Source organism: Candoia aspera, chromosome 1, assembly GCF_035149785.1.
Source record: "Candoia aspera isolate rCanAsp1 chromosome 1, rCanAsp1.hap2, whole genome shotgun sequence".
In the NCBI taxonomy this organism is placed as follows: domain Eukaryota; kingdom Metazoa; phylum Chordata; class Lepidosauria; order Squamata; family Boidae; genus Candoia; species Candoia aspera.
This window is the reverse complement of record NC_086153.1, coordinates 67,615,205-67,643,192: the sequence shown is the minus strand read 5'-3', so window position 1 is coordinate 67,643,192 and position 27,988 is coordinate 67,615,205. Positions and strand designations below refer to the sequence as shown.

At 43.7% G+C, this 27,988-nt stretch overlaps 1 protein-coding gene across 1 annotated transcript; it reads right to left on the bottom strand.

Moving 5' to 3' along the window:
• Positions 1 to 647: 647 nt before the first annotated feature.
• On the bottom strand, positions 648 to 27,988 carry SRD5A2 (steroid 5 alpha-reductase 2). The gene is made up of 5 exons (XM_063290371.1): positions 27,619 to 27,988; positions 12,498 to 12,661; positions 11,271 to 11,372; positions 7,651 to 7,801; positions 648 to 1,062 (listed from the first exon to the last, which is right to left on the bottom strand). The coding sequence occupies exons 1-5, from the start codon at positions 27,930 to 27,932 to the stop codon at positions 996 to 998; spliced, it is 798 nt and encodes a 265-aa protein (XP_063146441.1). The 5' UTR covers positions 27,933 to 27,988; the 3' UTR covers positions 648 to 995.

Here is a 27,988-nt window from a genome sequence, read left to right as displayed (position 1 = left end):
TGCAGGAGAAGTGCCTTTGCCCCTTGTAAATATTCAAGGGTAAAGGTAGGTAAAGGTAAATGGATTTTTTCAACTGATGGGATGTTTTGTTTAGTTAATTCTGCAAGATAGCTATCTTGACATGCAACTCATGTTCACATTTATTATACCTGTATTGTGTTGTATCGCTGTTTTGTTATATAGTCTGCCAAATGGTTTTAGATTATTTTATTATTACATTGACCAGGCATGCTATTTATGTTGTCTTAAATACGAAGAAAAACTTTTGTTTCAAATACAAAAACTTCACACTTTCCCAAAGCGCCCATAGATATATTCTGAAGAGATTATAAATAAACGAATGCATTGTATATTGTAAGGTGCTATGACACTAGTCTATAAGAATAAGGTTCTTGCACAACTAAATTCTAAACTTGCAAGATGCTTAGTCACTGATCTTTATTTGATTTCATACATATTCAGCTCATGGATCACGTTTATAAAGAAACACCATTATCTGATAAATTATTTCTGACATGTTGGGGAATCACAGTTCATTTTTGATGAAAATTATATCCAACAACAATTGATTTGAAAAAATACAAAAAGATGCATTGATATAATTAAAAACTTGAAACTGGGTGTCACTTTTTTCATGGAATGGTATCTTAGACTTTATGAGAAAGGATACGGAGACAGAGTAATAGGCTTGCAGCTAACAAACCCTTTTTTCTTCACTGAACTTGATGCTGCTGCCTGTGAAAAGTAGATAGTGGTGACAGTCCAAGTATTTTTTCCCAAACAAGCAGCACTGATTGCCAACCTGTGAAATGCAGGTAGGAATAAACTAGTTGCTGAAGAGCAACTGCTCTTTGTACCCCTAAGGGCCAAAATGATTCTTTCTATTATACAAAGTGACATAATTCAAAGGACTTTAATACATTATACTTAACAATAATAAAACATATTTAAACATTAAAGAACACACAACACCCATCCATTCTGATAACTATTCCTCAGAATATAAAAGGAATCAAGGCTTTTCTTGATCTTGGATAGCCAGTGAACGTCTTCAAATAATACCTATAAGAAAACATGAAAATTCAGACATCTCTCTTAAATTATATTATATTAGTCCTGCTTTAAGAAGGTACAATCTCATTTCTCAAAACTCTTCTGTTATACAGCTCTTCAAAAATAGGACATAAATGGATCTGGAATTTTCCAAAGGATGTTAACATTTAAGTGATTAATGAAAAGTTAATTTTATGTCCTTCTCTCTAACAAAGGACCATCCACCACTATGGAAACAATACCGATGATTTTAAACTCACTGGTTTATATTCAATATTTTATTGCACTGATTTAATTACTGTAAACATTTGATATATTTGTAATGAAAAATGGTATAGAATACTATAAATAAATTTGTTTGTGATTTTTATACATGTAATTGTGCTGTAACTTGTAAGTCACCTTAGAAAGACTCAATGCCTCTGAAAGACAAGATTTAAAAAGCCAGCAGCAACTGGTGTTCTCCAGCTGGGCTGGACTAGAACTCCTGTTATCTGTAGTTGAATAGCCACTAGCTGGTGAAGTCTGATATAAATCACCATCATACAAACTACTGAATGTTAATGTCAGAGACCTTTCTTCAGCACTATTTATCCATCATGAGAAAAGTCCAGCTTCAGTAAAATGCTTTTGAAAAAATAAAGGAAAAAACCATGGAAGAGCCAGTATTTAGAGAACATATTTTCTACACAGTTTTTATACTGGGATAAGTGAATCTTAAGTAGCAGAACAAAAATTTATATATTCCAATTAGGTTCCCTGTTGAATGTTTACCAAAGGCTCAGGTTTAAAGATAACATGAAAAGAAAATAACATTCTTATTCTAATATTCTAACTTGTCTATTCAGTATGGTACCAATCGAAGTGAAGTCAAACGCTCCAGAAAGCACGCAAATGGGAGAAATCTGCAGGTAGGCAAACTTCTAGCAAAGAACAGCTGTTCTTCCTGCATGAATGCCTGCAACAGAATGCCCTGCCCTCCAGTGTCAGATACAAACCTCCAATCAACTGCATAGCTGGATGGAAGATAGCACAACAAAGTGGACGAAAAATGATATGGCTCATGATCATGGACACCTGTCATGTCCCGTTGCGATGTATACATACATCACAACGGGGAACATGCCTTTCCCGTGAAGGGAAGGGAGGAGGAAAGAATCAGTGCTAATCCCATAAGCACTGAAAGACAATACAGATAAAGGACAAAGGAGCCATTCCTTTGCCCTGACCCGGGAAGCCATCATCCTATCTCCCTGACATCTCTGCATTACCGCGGGGGACACACCTGCTCCGGACACAGGAAGAGGACAGAGGTAATCAGCGCTAATCCCGCTGATCGCCCATCGAGACTCCGGAATCGGCCCCTGATCACCCATCGAGACTCCGGGTTCACCGTCGGTCAGGACTTTGGGACAATGGGGGGTGGGGAAGGATCAGGTCCGCACCGCGGGTATTTACCGGCTACCTCTCACGCCATGTGCTCATTCCCGTCTTTCTCCATGTCTGCATTCTATTCTTAATAAACCAGATACCCTTAGCCCTGGCTGGTGAGTCTGTGTTTCTTCTGAATAAGGCAACCATCACATAAAGACGGGAATCAAACAAATTTTTTTCCGCTAGCACCATTCCAGATTTCGTCTGTGAGGGATCAAAGCTGGCGATGGAAAGACTCAACCCACGAAGAGGTGGCTACCAGAGGACCGGCGACGGGGCACCCAACTCCACGGCACAGGCGATCGGTGAGAACACTATTCCCAGATGGTACGAAATCCAGGAGGGTTTGAGATCAAGCTCGGAGGAGGAGGAGGCCGGAAGGAGCAGGACACCTGAAGCCACCAGAGAGTCGCAGGGTGAGTGGGTCACCCTGGACGAAACGCCGGGATCCCTGCCAGGGATGCTCGGGATGTCTAGGAAGCCATGGGACCGGCTGTCCTCGACGATCGCAGGAGCCGAGGGAAGGCGCCAGATCGGACGAACCGAGGAAGGCTCCCAGACAGCTGAGAGGCTGAGCATAATGGAGGCGAGGCTGGAGCCAATTGAACAGCTGTTCCTGAGATGGTCAGTGGCGTGGGAATCCCGAGGAAGGGGTGAGGTGGAACCAGGTACCAGAAGTTCATCACCCCCCCTCCCACCCCTGAGATGCGAGGAGAGAGGAAGGAGATGGCAAGAGGCTGAGGCAGCGCCGGGCAGAGTTCACCTCGCGGAATCCGCCAGGAGGTCATCTTCCCCCCCTCCCACCCTGGAGATGCGACCGCTGGGAAGAGGCTGGAGCCGGCACGAAACTGAGGCAACGCCGCCCGGTGTCCGGCTTGGGGAATCCCCACACCGAGACCAGAGAACCCCAGCAGCCCGAGGTACGTCCAGACGACCAGATGCGGTTTGGAGCCCACCAGGAGCGGGGATGAAAGACTTCGGGGTCAAATTCGACGGGGACCCAGCAACATTATCCTTCTTCCTAACAAATGTCAAGAACTACATGGAAGAATTTGGGCCATATTTCCGCTCAGAAAAGGGCAAAATTAACACCATTGCCAACAAACTTAAAGGAAGGGCAGCTGACTGGTATGTGCAGCTATGCCAGGCAGAAGCCAAAGAGCTCGATGAATTCGACGAGTTCCTCTGGGCACTAAATCTGCACTTCAGAGACCCCTTAGAAAAGGAGAGAGTGAAGAGATCCCTAAGGGGAATCAGCCAAGGGCAACGATCTGTAGCAGATTATGCCATGGAGTTTAAAGCACTGGCTGGAAACGTGGTGGACTGGTCGCAGTCTACCCTAATTGAACGTTTCAAAGAGGGCCTGAACTTGGACGTTCTGAGGTGGGCATTATGCAGAGATGACCCAAACACTCTACATGAGTGGATACTGCTGGCCGGTAAGGCGGAAAATGCCCAGGAAACCTTCCTACAAGCCAAGAGGGCGGCGCAGCAAGCGGTGACGGTAAAGGGACCCCGAACCGCTGCAAGACCGGTGAGGCCAACATCCCAACCCTGGAGAGAGGAGAGGGAGCGACGGTTCGCCAAGGGGCAGTGCCTTCGATGCGGGAAAGAGGACCACAAAGCGGCAGCGTGCCCAAAAACAAAGGTAGTTGACAGGCCAGGAAAAACGCCGGGCAAACCACCCGTAGGGCCCAAAAAGATGCCAGCGGCCAGGGGAGAGATCGGAGCAAAAGAACTACCTTACTCCAGTGAAGAGGAGGAGAACGACCAGGAAGAACCGGCAGGAAACACCAGCCACCTGCCCTGAGAAGCACCAGAGGGCAGGTGGAGGAGGAGAATGGGCGCAGCGACGTCTGGGTGAGTGCCAACTGTCCCACCCTGTACGTAAAAGTTAAGTTAGGTTCCACTGAGAAGTCGGTTGAAGTCTGGGCCCTAATAGACTCGGGCTGTTCTAGGTGCCTAATGCACCCCGGACATGGTTGCCGATTTAAATCTCCCCTGCTTTCCACTTCAGCACCACATAGTGTTCACGCAATTGGACGGTTCGGCAGCGAGAGGGGGCCCGGTCACCCAATTCACCGGAGAAGTGGCGCTGCAGTTAGGCAGCCACCGGGAGAGACTGAAATTTGTCGTGGCACCGGTGGGCCACCCTTTAATCATCTTAGGCATTCCGTGGCTGGTACGAAGGAACCCATACATAAATTGGGAAACCAGGACAATCACGTTTGCAGACGGCTTCTACCAAGCACCTACAGGGAACCGAATTCCCTGTGCTGCGGTGGGGAGGGCGGCGTCTACAACCACACATCTGGCTGCAGCGGCCCTGGAAGGCTTGCCGGACAAGTACACTGAGTTTGCAGATGTGTTTGGGGAGAACGAAGCAGACAAACTCCCACCCCACAGAAAGACTGACTGTGCGATAGAACTGGTCCCCAACACACCCTTGCCAAAGCCAAAAATTTACGCAATGACCCAGAAAGAACTGGCAGCATTGCAGGAGTTTGTGGACAAGAACTTAGCACGAGGCTTCATCGAGCCCGCAAACTTGCCAGTTGGAGCCCCAGTGTTGTTCAGAGAAAAAAAGGATGGGACATTAAGACTCTGTACGGACTACTGCGGATTGAATTCGGTTTCCATATCAAACAAATATCCCTTGCCACTAATCAAAGACATATTAGCACATCTGGCAAAGGGGAAAATATTCTCTAAACTGGACTTGCGAGAAGCCTATTTCCGCATATGCATACGGGAGGGGGATGAGTGGAAGACGGCTTTCAATTGCCCACTGGGATCATTCCAATATAAAGTATTACCGTTTGGTTTGGCAGGGGCACCAGGGGTATTTATGCAATTGATCAACGAGGTCTTGCACGAACACTTGTTCAAGGGGGTCCTTGTGTATTTAGATGATGTATTGATATATTCTGAGACTGAAGAGGAGCACGAACGCTTGGTTAAACAGGTGTTCAGGAAACTCCGCAAAGCCGAGCTATTTGCCAAGCTTTCTAAGTGCGAGTTTCATAAATCTCAGCTAGATTATCTGGGTTACAGAATCTCTGAGAGGGGCATCGAAATGGACCCTGGGAAAGTCCAGGCCATGGGAGCGCCCGCGCACTAGGAGGCAACTACAAAGTTTTCTGGGATTTTCTAATTTTTACAGGGGGTTCATCAAGGGACTAGCAGAAATCGTTTTGCCCCTAACTAATTTACTCCGCACCAAGGGTTTGGGAGACACGTGCAAGGCATGAAACCCGGGAGCGCTACTTAACTGGACACCTGAATGCCAAAGGGCTTTTGATCATCTCAAAAGCCTGTTCACAGCCGAACCGGTTCTACAACACCCCGACCCCACCAAGCCCTTTGTAGTCCAAGTAGATGCCTCCAATTTCTCAATTGGGGTGCTGTTGCTTCAGCGGGATCCAAATGATCAGCTGAAGCCCTGCGCGTACCTCTCCCGCAAGTTCTCTGAAACAGAACGGAGATGGCATGTATGGGAGAAAGAGGCTTTTGCCGTCAAAGCTGCCTTAGAGGCATGGCGACACCTCCTGGAAGGGGCCACTTGCCCCTTTGAGGTCTGGACAGACCACAAAAACCTGGAAGCGCTCAGTACCCCGAAACGCCTCAGCCCCAAGCAGGTTCGCTGGGCTCAATTTTTCAGCCGCTTTAATTTTCAGCTGAAGTTCATACCGGGAAGAAAGAACTTCTTAGCTGACGCTCTCTCTAGGCGGCCCCAGGATGCCAGTCAGGCATCAGACATTATAGGTACTGTGTGGACCGACACACAGCTGGGTTGCCAAGCTGTCACGCGCAGCCAAACTGGAACGCAGCATACTCCGGCACAACCGCCCACAAGGGGAGGGAGACGCATGTCAATTTCATCGCAATTGCAGCAGCAGTTCGTACAAGCCTTAAAAACGGATACATGGTTGCAAACCAATAAAAACAATGTTTCTTTTGAAAATGATTTGGCCTGGAAACAAAATAGCCTGTACGTGCCGGAGCAATTGCGAGCAGAGGTTCTGAGACGTTCTCACGATGACAAAACGGCAGGGCACTTTGGCTTTGTAAAAACGTTACATCTGGTAAGGCGACAATTCTGGTGGCCCACACTTAGGAGGGATGTAAAAGATTATGTCGCTGCTTGCCCTACATGTGCTATGGCCAAGCGAAAAGTGGGTAAGCCCCAGGGACTATTGCAGCCGGTGGCAAGCCCTTCCCGCCCTTGGGAGGAAATCTCGATGGATTTCATCGTAGACTTGCCACCCAGACAGCGGAAAACGGTCATCTGGGTGGTTAAGGACTACTTTTCGAAACAGGCCCATTTTATTCCATGCGCCTCCATTCCCTCCACTCAACAGCTGGCACGCCTCTTTTTAAATCACATTTACAAATTACACAGTACCCCCTCCCGCTTGGTCACAGATAGGGGTACACAATTTACTTCACAATTCTGGAAAGCATTTTTGAAGTTGATTGGCACCAAGCAGGCATTGTCCACTGCTTGGCACCCCCACACGGACGGCTCTACGGAAATCCTTAACTCCACCCTGGAGCAATTTTTGCGCTCCTTCATAAGCTACCAGCAAGATAATTGGGTAGACTTACTCTCCTTTGCTGAGGTGGCATACAACAATGCAGTGCACCAGAGCATGGGCCACACCCCCTTCTGGGTAGTCTATGGATGAGACTTCATCCCAATCCCGGAGTTGCCACAGCCAGCTACCCCGCCTTGTTCCCCAGATGACTGGGCTGCTCAGCTAGCCAACATTTGGCCAATCATTCAGCTGGCTCTCTCCGAAGCCCAAGCAACCTACAAGCATTATGCGGACAACCACAGGGTTGCGCAGCCAGACTTCAAAGTGGGAGATAAGGTCTACCTCTCCACTAAATTCATTAAGTCTCCGCAGCCCTCAAAGAAGTTAGCCCCCAAGTTCATTGGCCCTTTTCCAATAGTGGAAATAATCAACCCGGTAACTTTTAAGTTAGAATTGCCACACAATGGTCTGAAACACTTACTCTGAAGCTTTCACAGCTCTGATGAGTTTGCCGTTTAGTTTGGCGCATATACATTAGGCTCACATATATTTCTTGCTGCTGAGCAATATTATTTCCTAGAATGTTGACAGATACCATATTGTATAATTTATATACTATAAATACCTGTGATGATGATAAGCACGTGGTCCAATGCAGCAGAGTGTAAAAAATGCAAAGGCTAAGGCTGGTAGAGACCAGGTCGCTATAGCATACCCGAACCATTCCAGGATTTCTCCAAAGAAATTTGCTCCTGAGACATATGCAAACAATCCTCCTGCATGAAAGAGATTTGTTTAAACGTTCTTTAGAAACAATGAACCTTTATGAATTTTTCCTAGTACTACCAGCTAGATGTTTTGAGAGAACGATTCTCATCCCCCAAATGCTAAGTGAAATTAAGGCTGCAGTCCTGGGTATGGCTACAGAGTATGGCTTTTCAATCATAATGGTTTACAAAGCAGCTCACAATAATATATTGGATTTGCAGACTGATAATACTGATCTCACAGAGACTAAGTAGGAAACTTGTGCTTCTGCTTGCCTCCAAAGGAGTGGTGTGGGCAGAAATCCCTCAGCAGACTTATTACAAAAGCCTCCCGTACTTGGAAAGCTATTTCTGCTGCTACTACAGCAGTAACTACTGCTCTGAGGCTATCGTATCATCAGCAATACTAACCTTAAGACTCTCTTGACAATTACCATTTGGAACCATTTGAAAGACAACGTTCTATCATGTTTTTTTTTCTCCAGCTCCCTCGCTGACTCAGTATGAGCAAGAGACAATAATCCGTAACAAACCTGATCACATGGGTAGGGCTATCATATACTGTATGTGGGCTGCAAAAAGCTAGTCAGCAAAGAATTAACATTTTCTTTAACTCCTTGCCAAGTCTAGGAATCGTCCAAATTTCAACAGCCTACACCTGGTAGTCCATGCACAAGGCCCCAATACTTGTAGCAGAAGAGCAGTGCAGAAGGAAAAGGGGGATTAAACAGCATCCAAGGCAAGCTACTTTTGATGGGCTTTAGACTCATCCACATATCCTCCATGCTGCAGCATGAAGAAACCCACCAACCATTTGCCGAGGGTATGTCTTCATAGCAGAACTCCATCTCATGGCCAGCCTGCTTCTCAGCAGGCTGAAGTCAGGCTAAGGTGTTCTGGCATAAAATGAATTTTTCCATCTTATGCTGGCACTAGACCTCCCAGGCAGGGCTCCTGAAAGAGGAGCCTTCAGAGGTCAGCAATTTATTGGGCTCTGACTAACCATCACGGAACCACTCTCTCCCATCCAGCTCCTGGGTTTTGTGCCTCTATGGCCATTTTGGCTGTGGCGGCCAGAGGGACTAGACACCTTACTTAATTTTTAAATTTTTTTGTCTGGTAAGAGGTTAATATTCTTGTGACGAGCATTCCAAAGTGATTAAAAAATGAGGATCAGCCAAACCTTCTGTCCTTAAAGGCTACTTTATGCCTATGAGCGTTGATGGAATCCCTGATTCCTAGCTGCTTGACTCACAAGCAGATGCAAAAACATCAGTTCCTGCCACCTACTCATGAGGAGTCACTGTCTGGAGTATGTGTAGGCAATCTCATGATCTCTCCTTTATCTGGAGAGATTTTGCCGGTCTGGATCCTGCATCCGACCACCGATTTCAGCAGTACCGTCATCCCTGCTTCTTCAGGGAGGTCTTCAGTTTGCCATGTCCTCACTGGAAGTCAGCCCCTGCCTCAGGATTAAAGGGTTGCAGCTTGGGATGCTGCGTGTCTGGCATCATGCAAATATGAGGCTTGCTGAAAGAGGCTTCCAGAGAAATTCCAGGTGGTTACTGAAGCAAAGCATCAAGGGCAACCAGAGCAGAGATTTAAGGGTAGAAGGGCTCCCAATTGCAGCACTTCTGGCTGGATGGTGCTAGAAGGCCAGGTAGACTGGTGTCATCTCATAGATGAGAGTCCAGTAGGAGGACACTAGGCTGGTGAGAGATGAATTAGGCAATGACAGAATGGCTTGCTGAAGGAATGAGACTGAAGCCAGGGCATGTCAGCCAGCAGCCACAGAGACAGGCAGCTCAGCATGAAACTGAGGACAAGAAAGAGTCACAAAGCCACAGGGCAGCTTGGTTGGGTGCTTCAGTGGAGCAGCTTTGAAAAATAAAGGCTATTTTTGCCATGGGAAGATCAATCCTCCAGTAGATAGAGAGATCAATATTCCTGTGGCAGTAAGGAAATACAGGGATACTGATCCTTGAAGGAAAAGAAAAAAGAAAAGAAAGACAGAAAGACAGACAGAAATAAAAAAATATTTCAGCTGCCTGCTGATAAAGCAATAGGAAGCCCCAGAGTCCCCCAATCCCAATTTGCCACATGTCCAGAGGAGCAACTGGTGGTTTTCTCACGAAGAGATGACACAGAGAGGAAGAGGAAAGACAGCAGGGATTCTGCCAACCACCCCATGCTACACAGCTTGTGGGGAGTAATTCTGATTGGCCCTGTTGCTAAGACACTATTGGTAGACTGTATGGGCAGTGCTTTACTTTCCTCCCAACTCAGGGATGGGAAGAAAAGTCCACAGTGAACAGGAGGAAGAGCACTTTCATTCACATAGCTGACCCATTCCCATACAGGTCCTCCTGTCTCCCAAAATTATCTCTTCTTACTCCATTACTTCAGCATATTTCTCTGACTTTGACAAACATTTAGTATCAGAGCCAGAAATGCAGAAAATTCTTTAAAGAAACAGGCTGGCAAATGGTAAGGTGCAGAAGAGGACGTTCAGAATCCTTCTCCCCTTTTCTTTTAAATCAGTGTTCCCCAGAGTGGTCAGTATCGACCCCCAAGGGTCATGGGACTATCCAAGGGGTTGATATTATTATTTGTAGTACTATTAGTTAAAGTAGTATTTATTAAATTATATTCATATAATAAATATTTGGGGGTCAATGAACAATCTGAAACTTCATGAAGAGGTTAATGAGCTGAAGAGTTTGGGGACCCCTGTTTTAAATCAAGAGTTCATTGTCACCTGCTTGTATGTGAATAAGAAAGACCTGAGGAAAAAGGGACGTTCAACTGCCACAGTTGTGCCTCATAGCCCCTAAGTTGGTGTAGGTTTACTAAGATCAACATCACATTAGAGACATTTATTATCTGTACAGTCAGGGAGATAGCCTTGAAGCAAATATTCAGAAACCATTTAATAAACAAAAAGGACAGAAACATTTCTTAAGTCCTAGGAAGGGAGATAATTCTAAAAAAAGACTCAGGCTGGCACCTCCTTGACTCACTGGGTTATAAGAGGGAAGGGAGGAAAAGATGATGATGATGATGATGATGATGATGATGTGTTATGGCTGCCCAAAGACTTTCAAATATCAGACCAAAACTGAGTGCTCATGTGAAAGGTTGGACAACACGTATTGTTTAATGAAAGTGAAGTATTTCCATTCTATTTTAGTCACACCAAAGAGGATAAAGAAATGGTGACCAGCAGGAAACAGGGTTAACAGGCCAAAGTAAGTGTGATCTCTTCCAGTTCTCCATTCCGGCTTTCTCATCAAGCCTTTCTCATGAGGATCTCATTATTCTGTTCATTAACTGCGTCTGATGAGTAGGAAGCTAATTAAATGGTTTCACATTTCCAGCTAGTATCTTCTTTACCATGCCCTAAGGAAAGGCTCTTGGTACAAGCAAGGTATTCAGCATTATCCTATATTTCTTGAAATTCAGAAGGAAAATTATATACCTTGTGGAATTTTGTAAGTGAACTCTCCAGGCTTTCTTAGCTGACGTAGAAGAAAATCACTGTGAATATTGATCCCCATGCCAAACAAAAACAACAAGAGGCCTAAAGAAAAAAATATTTATGAGTTGGATAATACACATATTTGATTTACAGACTTTATTCAAACAAATGTTGCACTCTGGCTTTATTCTTTGGCCACTGGGAGAATATACTCCCTGTTTTTTGTGGAAATCAGTCAGAAGAGATGCCTCAAGAGCAACTCCAAACAGACCTATGTAAGAGACTTTCTTCAGTCTTACCTTGTGGCAATAAAAGCAGTAAAGGGTGCTTATTTCTCCATGCTTATTTCTTCACCCTTACTGCATCCTCCAAGTGATAGCTGGCAGCCCTGTTCAGAGTGACCTGATCCTTTCTAGGTAGGAGGGACCAAGGAGATTCCTACAGAATCATTGGGAGGATTATTCTTAACATTTGGGGGATAAAGTTGCTCAGCTTTGCTTTGAGTTGGATTCCAGGTCCTGTGCATGGTGCTGTGAATGCTGCTGATACTCAACTGTATCTCCATCCCTGGCTGAGCAAGTAAGGCTGTTGAGGCTCTGCCTCAGTGTCTGGAGGCTGTGGGGGTCTGAACAGGAAAAACAGTCTTTGGCTCTACCTTGCCAAGACTTTGGATTTTTGGCCCCCTGAATCCCAGAATTGGAGATTTTCCATCTTTAGTTCAAGACAAGGTGACATTCCCCTGCTGATACCTAGTATACAAGAGGGGGTCCTGCTGGACTCAGGCTTACTGCTTTAAGAGCAGGGGTCAGCCACGGCCAAGAGGGCCTTTGGACAATTTTATCTTGTGAGCCAGTTAAGTTATTCCTGGATTGGGAGGCCATGCTCATTGTCACTCACACCCTAATTACCTCCTGACTGGACCACTGTAACATACTCCACATAGGGCTGCACTTTATCCCATTTAAGGGATAAATCCCTTACTATGTAAGCCTGAAATGTGATCAGAATTCCATCTGACAACTATTACTATGAGCGCAGAATCTATTTTGTACCTATCGCATTACATTAGTATGAGATTGTTGCAAGAAAACAAGCTTTTTGTTGTTTTTTGCTTATTTTGTTTTTCTGCCTTAAGATTTTCACAAATACTATGCCCTCCACTCCTCTTAATGTTGGCAGAGTTTGGATGAACTAGACAGCAGATATGTGACACATCGCAGACAATACCTGACATAAATCGTATGTCTTTGCACCAGTCATCTGGGTACTCAGCACAATAAATCATGTAGTAACCTTGAAGGAAGCCATTATAGATACAGAATAGTACACCATAAAACAGTATCTTCACTGGGAAAGGCCTGCCTCTTCGGAAGTATGAGTAAATGAATGTCCTGAGGTACACCGGGAAAGAAAAAAAATCACATAAAAATTAATGTTAAACCTCTCATTTACAACAGGTTCAAATAGTCATACATGTTGCCAAGTATTTCATTGGGCCATTCTCATTAAGACCTTAAAAATACACCATCAACTGCAGATTGAGTCTGTGCTATCAGATGAAGCAGACAGTGATCCAACCCTATCACACTCCCTGTTGTTTTATAGCATTTCAAAAATACCTAAAAATTTAATAAAGTTTCTTTAAAAAAATACCTAATAAAATTAGTCATCACAGGTAAGATGCTTGACACACTTTCTAAGCACAGAACATCATGTATGCAAAATAGTTTTCTCCTTTTAAGAGACATCTGCTTCCCGAGTTAGATGTTTTGTTTTGTTCTGTTCTGTTTTGTTCTGAGCACTGTAATCCACAGGGATTGTGGTGCCTGGATTAACACTTAGAAAACCAGGTATATTAGCCCATGGTTTTACCTTCAGCTTAAGAAAGACCCCTGTAGGGAGGAGGAGGTAATAATCACCAAGAAATCTACTCTGCTGAATTTTCATTCTCTCTACATAGGACCATCACCACCAATTGCATTGTGGGAAGGTTGTTATTAAGTAATATGTATAGCATTTTTATTTACAATTGTTTACATTGCTTGTAAACTACTTCGGGGGATTATTATCCTGAAAGGTGGGATATAAATAATTATAATAAATAAGTATGCATAATCCCAAGTAATGTGTTGCCTTTAAAGATAAATAAAAATAAGACAGCCTCATACTAAGGTACCTACAGTGACTTTCTTAAATATGACTCCATTAACTATGTCAAATAAGAAATCTTATAGAAGGTAGAATGAGATCAAAACTCAAACGGCAAAAGCTCACAAATTAACAATAACTATGAGAAAATAGGAAACAGCATGTTTAAAATGAGAAACAACTTGGCAGCCTATAAAAAGAAAAGAAAAGAATAAAGTCGCTTCTTAATTCCATCCAGCAATGACTTTCGCCATCTTCCCCTTCAAAAGACTCATTTGTTCTTCCTTGATCCAGCTGTTTTACAAATGGATCTTCGTGCTCTTTATATGACCAAACCACTTCAATGTACTTCTTTTGTACTGATCACTCACTTCAGTATTTAGTCTACAGGTAGTCCTCGCTTAATGTCCATTTGTTCAGTGACTGTCCAAAGTTATGACGGTGCTGAAAAAATGGAGTTACAACTAGTCCTTTAACTTATGACCATCACAGTGTCCCTGCAGTCAAATTCTGTATCCATCCATGTTTTCAGAGGCAAAATGTATTTGTTTTATAGAAATAAAATACTGAACAGTCAATAGCAAGTACCTGCATTAGTCCTTTTCCTTCCTTCTCCTATCCTAAAAACAGTTCATTTATCAATGGATATAATGATGAAACCAAGTCAAACTAATGTTAGCATATTTAGTTTGGTAGCAAGAAATACTTTTTGCTGCCCTTCTTCCCAGCATCTCTGACAAACTATGACATAACTTGAAAATAACTTTCCTTAGCTTCGTTGATCCTCACTACAAACACAGGATGTGGATTTACCTCCATTACTGGAATTGATTGACTTCAGCGGTCTCATCCCACGTACCAAGGATTTCATACTGCACTCATGAGACAAATAATTTAATAAGATCCCTGCCCCCTGTCCTGACTAATTCTCCAGATGATGGCTCTCCTGTTTGAATTGGATAGTCCCCAGTTCATTAAGTACTGAGAAGGGAAGCAGGTGAGAGATGACTGGAGCCAGAAAACATTTCGATAATATTTTAGGTGCAGGTATATGGAGAGATGTATTGTATTGTATTGTATTGTATTGTATTGTATTGTATTGTATTGTATTGTATTGTATTGTATTATATTATTATATTCAGTGTGTGTGTATATACACACACACACACACATACATACAGTATAAACACACACAGTCTCTCTCTATATTCTCTCTCTCTCTATATATATATACACACATTCATACATACACACACACACATACATATATACATACATACATACTCTCTCTATATATATACATATAAACTCTCTCTCCATATATATATACCCTATATAAATTTTAAAAAATACCCTTCTCACCCATATGGGTGGTGTCTTCCTCAACCTCAGGTCCTCTACCAAGGCCTGGGAGTTTGAGGGTTCTGTGCAATATCTTAGCTGTTCCTAGCACCGCACTCTTCTGGACAGAGAGCTCTGACGTTGTTCCTGGGATCTGTTGGAGCCACTCTCCCAGTCTGGGGGCCACAATTCCAAGTGTCCCTACCACCACTGGGACCACTTTGGCTTTCACTTTCCATTTCCTCTCTAGTTCCTCCTTCAGGACCTGGTACTTCTCCAGCATCTCATACTCCTTCTTCCTGATGTTGCTGTCACTTGGCACCACTACATCTATCGCCACTGCTTTCTTCTGGTCCTTGTCTATTACCATGATGTCTGGTTGATTGGCCAGTACCTGCCTGTCTGTCTGGATCTGGAAGTCTCTGAGGCCTCTCTGCACAGTCTGCACCTTGGGTCCTGTCTAGTGTGGTAGACCCCTGCGTCTATGGATCTGGTGCTTAGTGCCTGTTCTTGTGCTGCTATGATCAGTGCTTCAATGCTGCTTTTAGTCCAGCCCTTCCCAGCCACTGGTAGGATTTCCCAAGGTCAGCCACCTCAGCTATCTGTCGATGGTACATTCCATGCAGGGTCTTGTCTTGCCATGGCACTTCCTCTGCTTGATCTTCCTCCCATGTCTGCTGCTGCCTCAGGCATTCTCTCAACAGCTCATCTTTAGTGATGTCTTACTGATGTACTCTTGGATGCTCTGGGTCTCATCTAGGACAGTGGCTTGGACACTCACCAGACCCCACCCTCCCTCTTTCTGCCTGGTATACAGTCTCTGGGTGTTGGATTTGGGGTGGAAGCCTCTGTACATTGTGAGGAGCTTCCAGGTCTTCACATCAGCAGCCTCCATGTCCTCCTCTGGCCAGCTCACTATACTGGCAGGCTATCTGATGACTGGCAGGGTGTACGTGTTGATGGTATGGATCTTGTTCTTCCCATTGAGCGGGCTCTTTAGGACCCGTCTTATCCTCTGGTGGTATTTGGATGTTGCTGTCTTCCTTGCCTCCTCATCATGGTTCCCATGTGACTGTGGGATACCAAGGTACTTGTAGCTGGTCTGTATGTCTGCTATGTGGCCTGCTGGTAGTTCCACCCCATCAGTCTTAACTACTTTTCCTCTCTTTACTACCATCCGGCCACACTTCTCCAGTCCAAATGACATCCCAATGTCCTCACTGTGGATCCGTGTCAGGTGGATCAGTGAGTCGATGTCTTGTTCACTCTTAGCATACAGCTTGATGTCATCCATGTAGAGGAGGTGGCTGATGGTAGTTCCACTCTTGAATTTGTATCCATATCCAGTTCCTGTGATAATCTGGATGAAGAGGTTCAAGCCCATGCAGAACAGCAGTGGGGACAGTGCATCACCTTGGTATATGCCGCACTTGATGGCCACTTGTGCAAGCTGACTTGAGTTGGCTTCCAGTGTTGTCTTCCACTGTCCCATTGAGTTCTTGAGGAAGGTCCTGAGTGTTCTGTTGACTTTGTATAGTGCCAGGCATTCCCAGATCCATGTATGTGGCATTGAGTCATAGGCTTTCCTGTAGTCAATCCAGGCTGTGCTCAGATTGGTCTGTCTAGACCTTGAGTCTCGGGCGACTGCTCTATCTCTGAGCAACTGGTGTTTGGAGCCTCTGGTGTTGTTCCCAAAGCTCTTCTGAGCTGTGCTCATGTACTGACCTATACGATCCTGCAGCTTGGTGGCTATGATGCCTGATAGGACTTTCCATGTTGTGGGGAGGCAGGTTATTGCCTGGTAGTTGGATGGTGTTGTTCCCTTGTTGGGGTCTTTCATGATTAGCACTGTCCTACCTTGTGTTAGCCAGTCTGGGTGGGAGCCTGCTGCTAGCAGCTGGTTCATCTGTGCTGCTAGGCGTTCATGCACTGCTGTCAGTTTCTTTAGCCAGTTGGTGTGGATCATGTCCGGGCCAGGTGCTGTCCAGCTCTTCATGTTCTTGACCAGCTGTTGGATGTCTGCTACTGTGATGGTGATTGGTTCCTGCTCTGGGAGATTGCTGTGGTCTTCTCTCAGATCCTGCAGCCGCTTTGCACTGGTGTTACATGTCTTCTCTTTCTCCCATATGTTCTTCCAGTACTGTAGTTTCTGCTGTTGGTGGCTCTACTGTTACTGTGTTGTTGCACTGCAGTTGGGAGTACACCTTGGATGGTTCTTTGGCAAACAGGGCATTTATCTTCTTGGCCTCTACTTCTCTAGCGTATCTCCTTAGCCTGGTAGCCAGTGCTGTGAACTTTTGTTTAGCAGTCTCTAAGGCTTCAGATGGAGTCAGGCCCTTGTATTGTTTCAGTAGCTGAGTCTTATCCTTAATCTCTACACCCTTCTGTAGTTCCACCAGCTCACTAACTTCTCTCTGAGTTGCCTTGATCTTAGCCTCCAACCTCATTTTCTGGGGGGGTATGTACTGCTGTTCTTCTTGATCATGTAGCCAAGCATCTCCAGGATTACAGCGGCTGTAGTGTATATTAGTTCATTGGTTTGAGTTATCGTGGTAGTAGGGATTGTCGCGAGGGCTCTGTCAGCATCTTCTAGTATACTATCTGATGATACTTCTCCATTGAGCCTTGGTAATCGGTCTCAAGAGTTGACTGTAGCTAGTTTATCCATGATCTTTTGCCTCATATCAGCTGCTGTATTCTGTAATAGAAGGGGTAGCAGTGATGTTCCAGCTTCAGGTTGGCTGCAGCTCCAGTTGTTCTTCTGGGTCTTCCTGAGTCTGGGATGTAATGTGTAGTTGGTCTATCTCAAGTTGTGAGAGCAGCTTCCTCTTCACTACGTTGAAGCATTGGGTGACTAGCTGTTTCTCAGTCAGCATGGATGCAGGTCTTCTGTCCATCCATAGTTCCCTCATGCGCTTCATATATCCCCTCTCATTAGGTCTGCTGTTGTAGTAGCATTCCATCAATTCCAGGTTCTCTTGCCTCGTCCGTGTATGGTTTGTTCCAGTAGCCCGCTTATCGACAGATTGTCCTGGTTCCCCAACATCTGACGTGGACCTTGTTAATCTGGGTGACGTCCGAGCCGGTGTGACTCTCTTAGTGTGTGTGTCTGTGTGTGTGTTTGTGTCTGTGTGTGTGTGTGTGTGTGTGTGTGTATGCAAATAAATACTCCTAGAGCAACCAGAAGATTTACCAAGCCGAGATGGGATTCCCAGAGATAGTGCTTCATTCCTAATTGCTTTGCCTTAAGCGGCTACCTTTTCTGTGTTTTCTGATCTCCTCATTCAACCTACAGTTAAATTATGTTTTTCTACTTCTCACAAACTAGCTTTTGTTGATGTCACATTCTGAACCCCAAGGCCATCAAGAAACACTAAGATTATTTTGTCTATCTCAGACTGCACTCAGGTGATTGTTTAGATGTAGACAAATAGAAGTGAAAGAAAAACCCACTAGAGCAGTGTTTTTCAACCTTGGCAACATTAAGAAGTGTGGACTTCAACTCCCAAAAATCTTTCTGGGAGCTGAAGTCCACACTTCTTAAAGTTGCTAAAGTTGAGAAACACTGCACTAGAGGTTTCTGTGAAAGCAGATACTGAAGACTCGTTAAAATGCATTCTGTTGTAGCACGGGAGCATTGAATGGCATTCTGATAGCATCCATCATGGTCCAGTTAAAATGTTGCACAACACCAATTTCAAAATCAAACATATTTCTGGGGGAATTTAGAAAAATCAACATGGAAAATGTGTGCTTAAAAAGAATCTTTGAGGAATTTACCTTAATAACTATTGTTGTTTATTCGTTTAGTCGCTTCCGACTCTTCGTGACTTCATGGACCAGCCCACGCCAGAGCTTCCTGTCGGTCGTCAACACCCCCAGCTCCCCCAGGGATGAGTCCGTCACCTCTAGAATATCATCCATCCATCTTGCCCTTGGTCGGCCCCTCTTCCTTTTGCCCTCCACTCTCCCTAGCATCAGCATCTTCTCCAGGGTGTCCTGTCTTCTCATTATGTGGCCAAAGTATTTCAGTTTTGCCTTTAATATCATTCCCTCAAGTGAGCAGTCTGGCTTTATTTCCTGGAGGATGGACTGGTTTATCTTCTTGCAGTCCAAGGCACTCTCAGAATTTTCCTCCAACACCACAGTTCAAAAGCATCGATCTTCCTTCTCTCAGCCTTCCTTATGGTCCAGCTCTCGCAGCCATATGTTACTATGGGGAACACCATTGCTTTAGCTATGTGGACCTTTGTTGTCAGTGTGATGTCCCTGCTCTTAACTATTTTATCGAGATTTGTCATTGCTCTTCTCCCAAGGATTAAGCGTCTTCTGATTTCCTGACTGCAGTCAGCATCTGCAGTAATCTTCGCACCTAGAAATACAAAGTCTTTCACTGCTTCTACATTTTCTCCCTCTATTTGCCAGTTATCAATCAAGCTGGTTGCCATAATCTTGGTTCTTTTGAGGTTTAGCTGCAAGCCAGCTTTTGCACTTTCTTCTTTCACCTTCATCATAAGGCTCCTCAGTTCCTCTTCGCTTTCAGCCATCAAAGTGGTATCATCTGCATATCTGAGATTGTTAATGTTTCTTCCAGAGATTTTAACTCCAGCCTTGGATTCCTCAAGCCCAGCATGTCGCATGATGTGTTCTGTGTACAAGTTGAATAGGTAGGGTGAGAGTATACAGCCCTGCCGTACTCCTTTCCCAATCTTAAACCAGTCCGTTGTTCCGTGGTCTGTTCTTACTGTTGCTACTTGGTCATTATACAGATTCTTCAGGAGGCAGACAAGATGACTTGGTATCCCCATACCACTAAGAACTTGCCACAATTTGTTATGGTCCACACAGTCAAAGGCTTTAGAATAGTCAATAAAACAGAAATAGATGTTTTTCTGAAACTCCCTGGCTTTTTCCATTATCCAGCGGATATTGGCAATTTGGTCCCTAGTTCCTCTGCCTTTTCTAAACCCAGCTTGTACACCTGGCAATTCTCGCTCCATGAATTGCTGAAGTCTACCTTGCAGGATCTTGAGCATTACCTTACTGGCATGTGAAATGAGTGCCACTGTTCGAAAGTTTGAACATTCTTTAGTGTTTCCCTTTTTTGGTATGGGGATATAAGTCGATTTTTTCCAGTCTGACGGCCATTCTTGTGTTTTCCAAATTTGCTGGCATATAGCATGCATTACCTTGACAGCATCATCTTGCAAGATTTTGAACAGTTCAGCTGGGATGCCGTCGTCTCCTGCTGCCTTGTTATTAGCAATGCTTCTTAAGGCCCATTCAACCTCACTCTTCAGGATGTCTGGCTCTAGCTCACTGACCACACCGTCAAAGCTATCCCCGATATTGTTATCCTTCCTATACAGGTCTTCTGTATATTCTTGCCACCTTTTCTTGATCTCTTCTTCTTCTGTTAGGTCCTTGTCATCTTTGCTATGGATCATACCCATTTTTGCCTGGAATTTACCTCCAATGTTTCTAATTTTCTGGAAGAGGTCTCTTGTCCTTCCTATTCTATTGTCTTCTTCCACTTCCACGCATTGCTTGTTTAAAAATAATTCCTTATCTCTTCTGGCTAACCTCTGGAATTCTGCATTTAATTGGGCATATCTCCCCCTATCACTGTTGCCTTTTGCTTTCCTTCTTTCTTGGGCTACTTCTAGTGTCTCAGCAGACAGCCATTTTGCCTTCTTGGTTTTCTCTTTCTTTGGGATGTATTTTGTTGCCGCCTCCTGAACAATGTTGCGAACTTCTGTCCAGAGTTCTTCCGGGACCCTATCTACTAAGTCCAGTCCCTTAAATCGATTCTTCACCTCCACTGCATGTTCCTTAGGAATATTAGTGAGCTCATATCTAGCTGATCTGTGCGTCTTCCCTAATCTCTTTAGTGTGATCCTAAATTGTGCAAGAAGAAGTTCGTGATCTGAACTACAGTCAGTTCCAGGTCTTGTTTTTACCGACTGTATAGATGTCCGCCTCCTTTGGCTGCAAAGGATGTAGTCAATCTGATTTCGGTGTTGTCCATCTGGGGAAGTCCATGTATAAAGCCGTCTCTTAGGTTGTTGGAAGAGAGTGTTTGTTATGCAGAGTGAGTTGTCTTGGCAAAATTCATCAGCCTATGTCCTGCTTCATTTTGTTCTCTCAGGCCATGCTTACCTGTAATTCCAGGTGTCATTTGACTGCCCACCTTAGCATTCCAGTCTCCCGTGATGAAAATAACATCTCTTTTAGGCGTGTTGTCCAGTAGGTGCTGCAGATCCTCATAGAACTGCTCTACTTCAGCTTCTTCAGCATCTGTGGTTGGGGCGTATATTTGGATCACTGTGATGTTAGAAGGCTTGCCCTGAAGTCGAATTGAGATCATTCTATCGTTTTTTGGATTGTATCCAAGCACTGCTTTAGCCACTTTACTATTAATTATGAAGGCTACTCCATTTCTTCTGTGGTCCTCTTGTCCACAGTAGTAGATCTGGTGGTCATTTGAAGTGAAGTGGCCCATTCCAGTCCATTTCAGTTCACTGATGCCCAAAATGTCTATCTTTAATCTTGAGATCTCACCAATAACCACATCCAATGTGCCCTGGCTCATAGATCTTACATTCCAGGTTCCAATGGTGTGTTGATCCTTAGAACATTGGATTCGCCGTTCACCACCAGCACCGTCGGCTGCTAGCCATTCTTTCAGCTTTGAGCTAGCTGCGTCACCATGTCTGGGGCTAGTTGAACTTATCCTCTGTTCCTCCCCAGTAGCATTTTGACCATCTTCCGACCTGGGGCTCTCATCTTCCGATGGTATACCGACATATCTCTGGTTGTGCTGATCCATTTAGTTTTCACGGCAAGAATACTGGGGTGGGTTGCCATTACCTTCCCCAGGGATCGCATTTAGTCTGATCTCTCTGTCATGACCTTCCCGTCTTGGGTGGCCCTTCACGGTTTAGCTCATAGCATCATTGAGGTGCTCAAGCTCCAGCACCACGACAAGGTAACGATCCTTTGCTGAAGTTAATAACTATATGCACATGGAAAGATTTGTATAAAAGCTCTATATTTTAGAAAAAACTGAGAATAAGGGTAAGATTTATCCTTTTTTTTAAGTTCATTTAAAACATTGGGAAGAAGAACTTGATGGACCAGAATTGGAGAGTAAAACAGACCAAATTTATATTGATCCATGCATGCTCAGTTACAGGCTCATTCAAAGTTATCTACAGACTGTAACATCCTGTTCTAAAGGAGGCTAATTAGTTAACCCAATAAAGATACAGCAAAGGCAGAATGTATCTTATTGTGCATATTAAGCAGTGAATTAAACAAGTACTTGCTGTTTTCTTTTTTTATATATAAGAACTTTATTCAATTTCAGAATATATAGTTAAAATACAATATAGAAAGTATAGGAAAGCAAGAAGATAGAGCTAAAGAAAAACTATGAAGGTGAAGAAATGAACGATGGTTTCTGAAATATAATCTCTTACCAGTAATTAAACCAGATTCATATTATCTCTATCAAACCAAGCCATTTAGTCACTAAAACCCAAAATAAAAGCTTCATTTTTTTCCATCACAAGCAAGTAGTCTAAAAGTGGTTGCCAAGTAGAGATGAATCCAGAGATGGGATTCTCTTATTAAAGCTGTTAACTTCGCCATATGGGCAAGATCCATTAATTTGATAATCCAATCTTCCACTGTAGGTATATGTGGATCTTTCCATCGTTGTGCATATAAAAGTCTTGCAGCTGTAATTATATATAAAAGTAGATTTTCATGTTGTTTCTCTAACTCCTTCTCCATCAAACCCAAGAGAAACATTTCTGGGTTTTTTTGAATGTTCACTTTGAGAATCTTTTGAACAATATTACATATTTTGTCCCAAAACTTTTTAGCCTTCTCCCAGGTCCACAAAAGATGATAACAAGTTTCTTCATTCTGTAAACATTTCCAGCAAACATTCGTTATACCATTATACATTTTTGACAACTTATCAGGGGTTAAATACCAACAATACATTGTTTTATCAGTCAGGACAAAGAGCCCCATTTTAGGCAATTACGAGGGCCTTTGAGGGGCAAGGAAAGCACCTCAGGCATTTAAAGTTAACAGCCAACATATCCATCAAAACACATTCAGGCATAGTTTGAAATGTAATTGTCCTAACAGCCAGGAACCACGCTGAGACAAGGAATAGGTCTCTAGTGTTTATTTACTGCTACATAACAGAGAATCCTAACAAACTGAAGAAGCGTGGGAAAACTCAGACATATAAACCCCAAAGGCTAAGGCGGGCCCGATCTGTGTCTCTTTGAATGGCCACCTAATTCCTCAGTACTACGCATGCGCTTTACAGCCTGGATGGGAGCCCGCTGCTCGCCATCCTCACTCATGACAGTAATTGCCAATTCAGTTCTCTAATCAGACACAGAATTTTTATGAGATGATAGCAGTAAACTGATTGTTTTCACCAACTAGTGAAAAAAATCTCCTTTGATAATTATTTTTAACAGTTTTAGGACAGCCTTTCCCAACCCGCTGCCCTCCAGTAATTTAATCTACAGTATAATTATTATTGTTCCTAGCCAACACAGGCATGCAGACACCTAGACTGCTAAACTGGGAACCTAGAAATTAGGCTTTAAAATCATGTACAAGAGAAAAAGCCCTCATTGGTGCTGTATTTCTATAAAATTCTATAATTTAAACTTAATTAAGACTTTACTGCCATGGCTTGTTTTAAGAACTATAGAAGAAGTGATGAACATGTGCTGTTGGGCTACATGTTTATACCATCTGCCTGAGAAAGTTCATGGAAAATTCTACCAAAATGTTCTTCCACATTTACTTCCCAGTTAGACTTATTCTACTAGTTTTTTTTAACTGCTAGTTTGAGAGAGAGAGTAGTTTACAACCTTGCAAATGCAAAATTGCCATTCTTGTGTTTCAACAAAATATCCCTTGCTATTTTTCCAGAGAATAAAGACATGAAATTTTATGAAGTCAGATCAGTTTGTTCCTGTTGCTATAATGTGTGTCCAAAGGATGTAAGATGTGCCAGATAATGTTGCTATAATCTGTCCAAAGGATGTAAGATGTGCCAGAATGGCTTAACCAGTCTAGACACTTCAAAAAGTTAGTCCCTGGAATAGTGCAGATAGTTCTCAGATTTATTATGTGGTTTTAATTATAGGAGAACAAAAAGGACTTTTGCTTATTAAAATGGAACATAAATGCCATGGCTACATATTAGTTGAGTTTTAACCCTCATGCAACAAAAATTGTAATTAAATTATGTGACATGTCTGTAGAATACATAAGAAGGACCACAAGTAATTTATGGACATTTAGGTTTGTCAAAATGTTTTTAAATGGTCAAATAAACAGAATGTAGAACTGAAGGCCAATTTTATTTTTAAGAAACAAAATCTTTGCATTCTGGGTCCTTAATTCATTTAATTCATCAATTATTTTACATTTTGAAAATCTCTTCTGCAAACACAAATCAAGGTATATGAGCACAAGATTCTTGATTTTAAAATCCTACTATTATGAGATACGGAATAAAAATTGAGTCATGCAGATCCTATGATCTTATCTGTTTTTAGCATTCTTAGCTTCTCCTACTGACAACCTGTGTACAGGTTTGATGTAACGTGTCCTCACTGAAGATTTCATATAGGCACCCAAACCACCAACAGATACTAGTGCTCTGTAAAAGAGATCTGATATACCATCAATTATATTTTAAACCTGGTACTATAGGGGACTCTATAGCCCATGCAGATATTAAAAGCATACTCGTTAAGGGCAAGTTATTTTACTCATAGATTGAAAAACACTGCTTTAGAGACTCTCTATGGGCTCATCCACAGAGCAGCAGTGACATCCTTCCTTCCCTCTGCCCCAGAACTGGGAGGAGAACATGCCAGCACAGCAGCTGCCTCCCAGTGTGTGCTTACCATACATCTGGGATGAAGCTGTACTGGACTACTGTCCATACAGCTCAGCCCCATGAGACTGAATAGTGTGAGATGGGGGATTTCTCCCCTGTGATCCCAAACCGCATCGCCATCCACAGGAACAATCTGCCAACAGGATTGTGCTTTGGGTTGTGCCATTTCTGCCTGAACAGAATTTCTTTTGTGGAGAGGAATATGGACTTACTTAGTACCAGTCATTTTTTCTATGGCAAGGCTTTGGAACTTCTGTGTGGGTTAGCCAGATATTGCTCAATAGGAAACTTCTTAAGGGTAAGATTTTGAGACAGCTTTTGCTCCATAGTGTTATTTTATTTATCTAGTACAGTGTTTTTCAACCTTGGCAACTTTAAGATTTTTTTTATTTTTTATTTTATTTTTCATCCCATCTTTATTATTTTTACAAATAACGCAAGGTGGCGAACATACCAAATACTCCTTCCTCCTCCTATTTTCCCCACAAGGTCACCCAGCCGGCTTTCATGCCTAAAGCGGGACTAGAATTCTCAATCTTCCTGGTTTCTAGCCTGGAGCCTTAACCACTAGATGCATGGACTTCAACTCCCAGAATTCCCCAGCCAGCATGGGGGTTGAAGTCCATGCATCTTAAAGTTGCCAAAGTTGAGAAACACTGATCTAGTATATATACATTGTCCTTTTGGTTGAAAGTTGGGAGTTGAAGTCCACACATCTTAAAGTTGCTGAGGTTGAGAAACACTGCTCTAAAGATACCTTACCCCTTTCTCAGTCACTTTCAGGGCAGCAACTCCTTAAGGATTGGGTGGGATAGAACCAATGGAAGGCTTAAACTGGCTAACAACGAATAAGCATGCATTGTAGAGGGTCATTCTTATCAAATTAACATTTTAGCATTCTTTGATTTTATTCCTTCCCACACTAGGCCATTTTTATTAAACCTATATTTTCTACAACTTTATGAATCTGAATCCTACTGGAAGTGTCTGTCAATGCCATACTCTTATTTTAATCTTAGAAAGCCAGCACAAATGTCATATCTTTATATAGTTGAATATTATAAACTATATCTTCCAAAACCAATTTTAAAGGGTAATTAGAAATTTTATTTTTTATCAAGAGTAAAGTGTTGATAACAAGACTTAAATCATCCTCAACCTGTTTTTAATGAAATTATGTAACATGACATTTACACAGTGCCTTTAGCACACACTTATTAAAGGTTTTACTTTTACTTGCCCTTTCAAAGTAACTATCAGAAACATAACACCAATCCAATCATTGTCTTTCAAGAGAGGCAACATCCAAGGGAGTATTGTAACAATGCAACCTTAAAATTGGATTTATAACTCTTGTGCAAGGCTATTAAAACTGAAGCTGTACATAGACAGTATTTTGGAAGCAAGTGCCACTGAATTAGAGAGTGTAAGGACTGGAATAGTCCTTCAAGATCATCTAGTCCATCCTTCTGCCTGTGCAGGAATCCACTGCTACAACAGCAGCAGAACTTAGTAGGATTTTGTGCATACAAATACACATGGATTAAACCCACATATGGGGCTAAGAAAAATCTTGGTAGTTGGTCCCGCCCCCCAAAAAATTTTAGACTGAGCACTATCCCAATGTATTGGACTTCAACTCCCACTATGCCTAGAAGCACTTGCTGGATAAGGATTGTGGGAACTGTAGTCCACATCTGGCAGGACATGTTGGGGGTGGCTATCCTACGCAGGAACTTGATTGGGAAATTTAGTCAAGAAACTTAGCTGTTTATTCTTATACTTTTCAGTGTGCCATCTTTTAAAAAAAATGTTGAAAAGGATTAGGAAGGCAGCAGCTATGAGACTGTGGAAGGATAATGGACATAGAAGGTGAATGGTGTAAAATTTTCAATAAAGTGTTACAATTACAAAAACAGTTTCACATGGCACCAGGTTTTAGAATGCCAGGAAAATCAAGCTATTCCATCAATAGCTTTAATCTTCTTTCTTCCTCATCTGAAAACCATTTTAAAAAAGCCAAACATTTATTGCAAGAAATAGCAGCAGAGAGAGGAGACCAAGGCTTCTCAAGATAACATCTCTACATGTGTGCATATTTTTAGACTGCTCTCTTAAAAAAAAACACATAATAATTAAGGGTCACAAAGGCTGGGTATTTCAGCTAGTCAAGGATACTATTTGCAGGAACTGCAGATCCTATGCATGAAACCTGACAGGGAAGCCACCAGGAGTCCAGCTCGACTGGAAGATCTTATCCTGTAAACAAACTTTCCTGAGAATTCAACGGGATTACTTTGGCCTTAATCCCAATATGCGGGTCCGGAGTAGCACACGCCTCAGTTGAGCTCAAGATCTGACTGGATAGCGGAGAGCGACTCCTCAACAACAGCCTCATTAATTCCCACCGAGTTTAAGGCTGCAATCCTGTACACTTGCTTACCTAAGAATCCCTCGCAAATCCCTGTGCTTTTTGCGGAATTGCATCGTATTAATATCCCTCTCCCTTAAAAAAGGATCCGTGCGGGGAGTCAGTCCGAAAGAAACTGAAAAGGTTGATTCTTTCCAGATCGCTTGGGGCGGTCCCACTTGGATCACCCACTCTCGGACAAAAGAAGAGGAGGCTTAGCTCCACGCTCCGTAGTAAACGCAACGTGCAGTTTAACCTCGGAACCCAAACCCGTCGCACGTAGAGGATCGGGATGGGTAGAAGGCGCCTTGCAGACCCGACATTCCTACTGCCACCCCCCGCGCCTCAGTACATAACTAGGCGAGTTAACGACAGGCTGGAAGAGCGAGCAGAAGATCTAGAGGATCTACTTGGAAAAGCAGCGCGGGGAGGCCCGCGCTTCGGCGAACAGCGCTGCTCTCCCCTCCTCTTCCAGTCCGAGCTCCTTCGCTCGCGGTTACCTGTAGAAATAGTGGCCGCAGAACATGCTGCCCAGCAGCCTGCAGCCGAGCGGCGCGAAGCGTGGCGGGTTGCGCCGCGCCAGCAGAAGCGCGGGCACCAGGAAGGCGGGCAGCTCCTGCAGGAACCAGGCGCAGCGGGTCGGCAGGTGGGCGCGGCGCGGCGCCCTCGCGGCGGGGTTTTTCCCCTCCTTTGGCTGGCAGGACTCGTGCTTCCCGTAGCAACTGGGCTGGTGACAGAATAGCCACAACTGCAGCACGCCCAAGGCCACCAACAGGGCGCTGAGGGCCATCACCAGACTCGGCAAGCAGTGCATGTTCCTGAGTCCTGCCGAGGGGGCGCTCCGCGGCGATGGAAGGGGCCAAGGCGAAA

What these genes read in the sequence shown, in the direction of transcription:
- SRD5A2 (XM_063290371.1), bottom strand. Translation starts at nt 27,932, where the DNA reads ATGCACTGCTTGCCGAGTCTGGTGATGGCCCTCAGCGCCCTGTTGGTG. An exon ending in TGCGGCCACTATTTCTACAG is followed by an intron (nt 12,662 to 27,618) that starts GTAACCGCGAGC and finishes GGTGTACCTCAG; the next exon opens with GACATTCATTTACTCATACT. An exon ending in AGACATACGATTTATGTCAG is followed by an intron (nt 11,373 to 12,497) that starts GTATTGTCTGCG and finishes TTTTTTCTTTAG; the next exon opens with GCCTCTTGTTGTTTTTGTTT.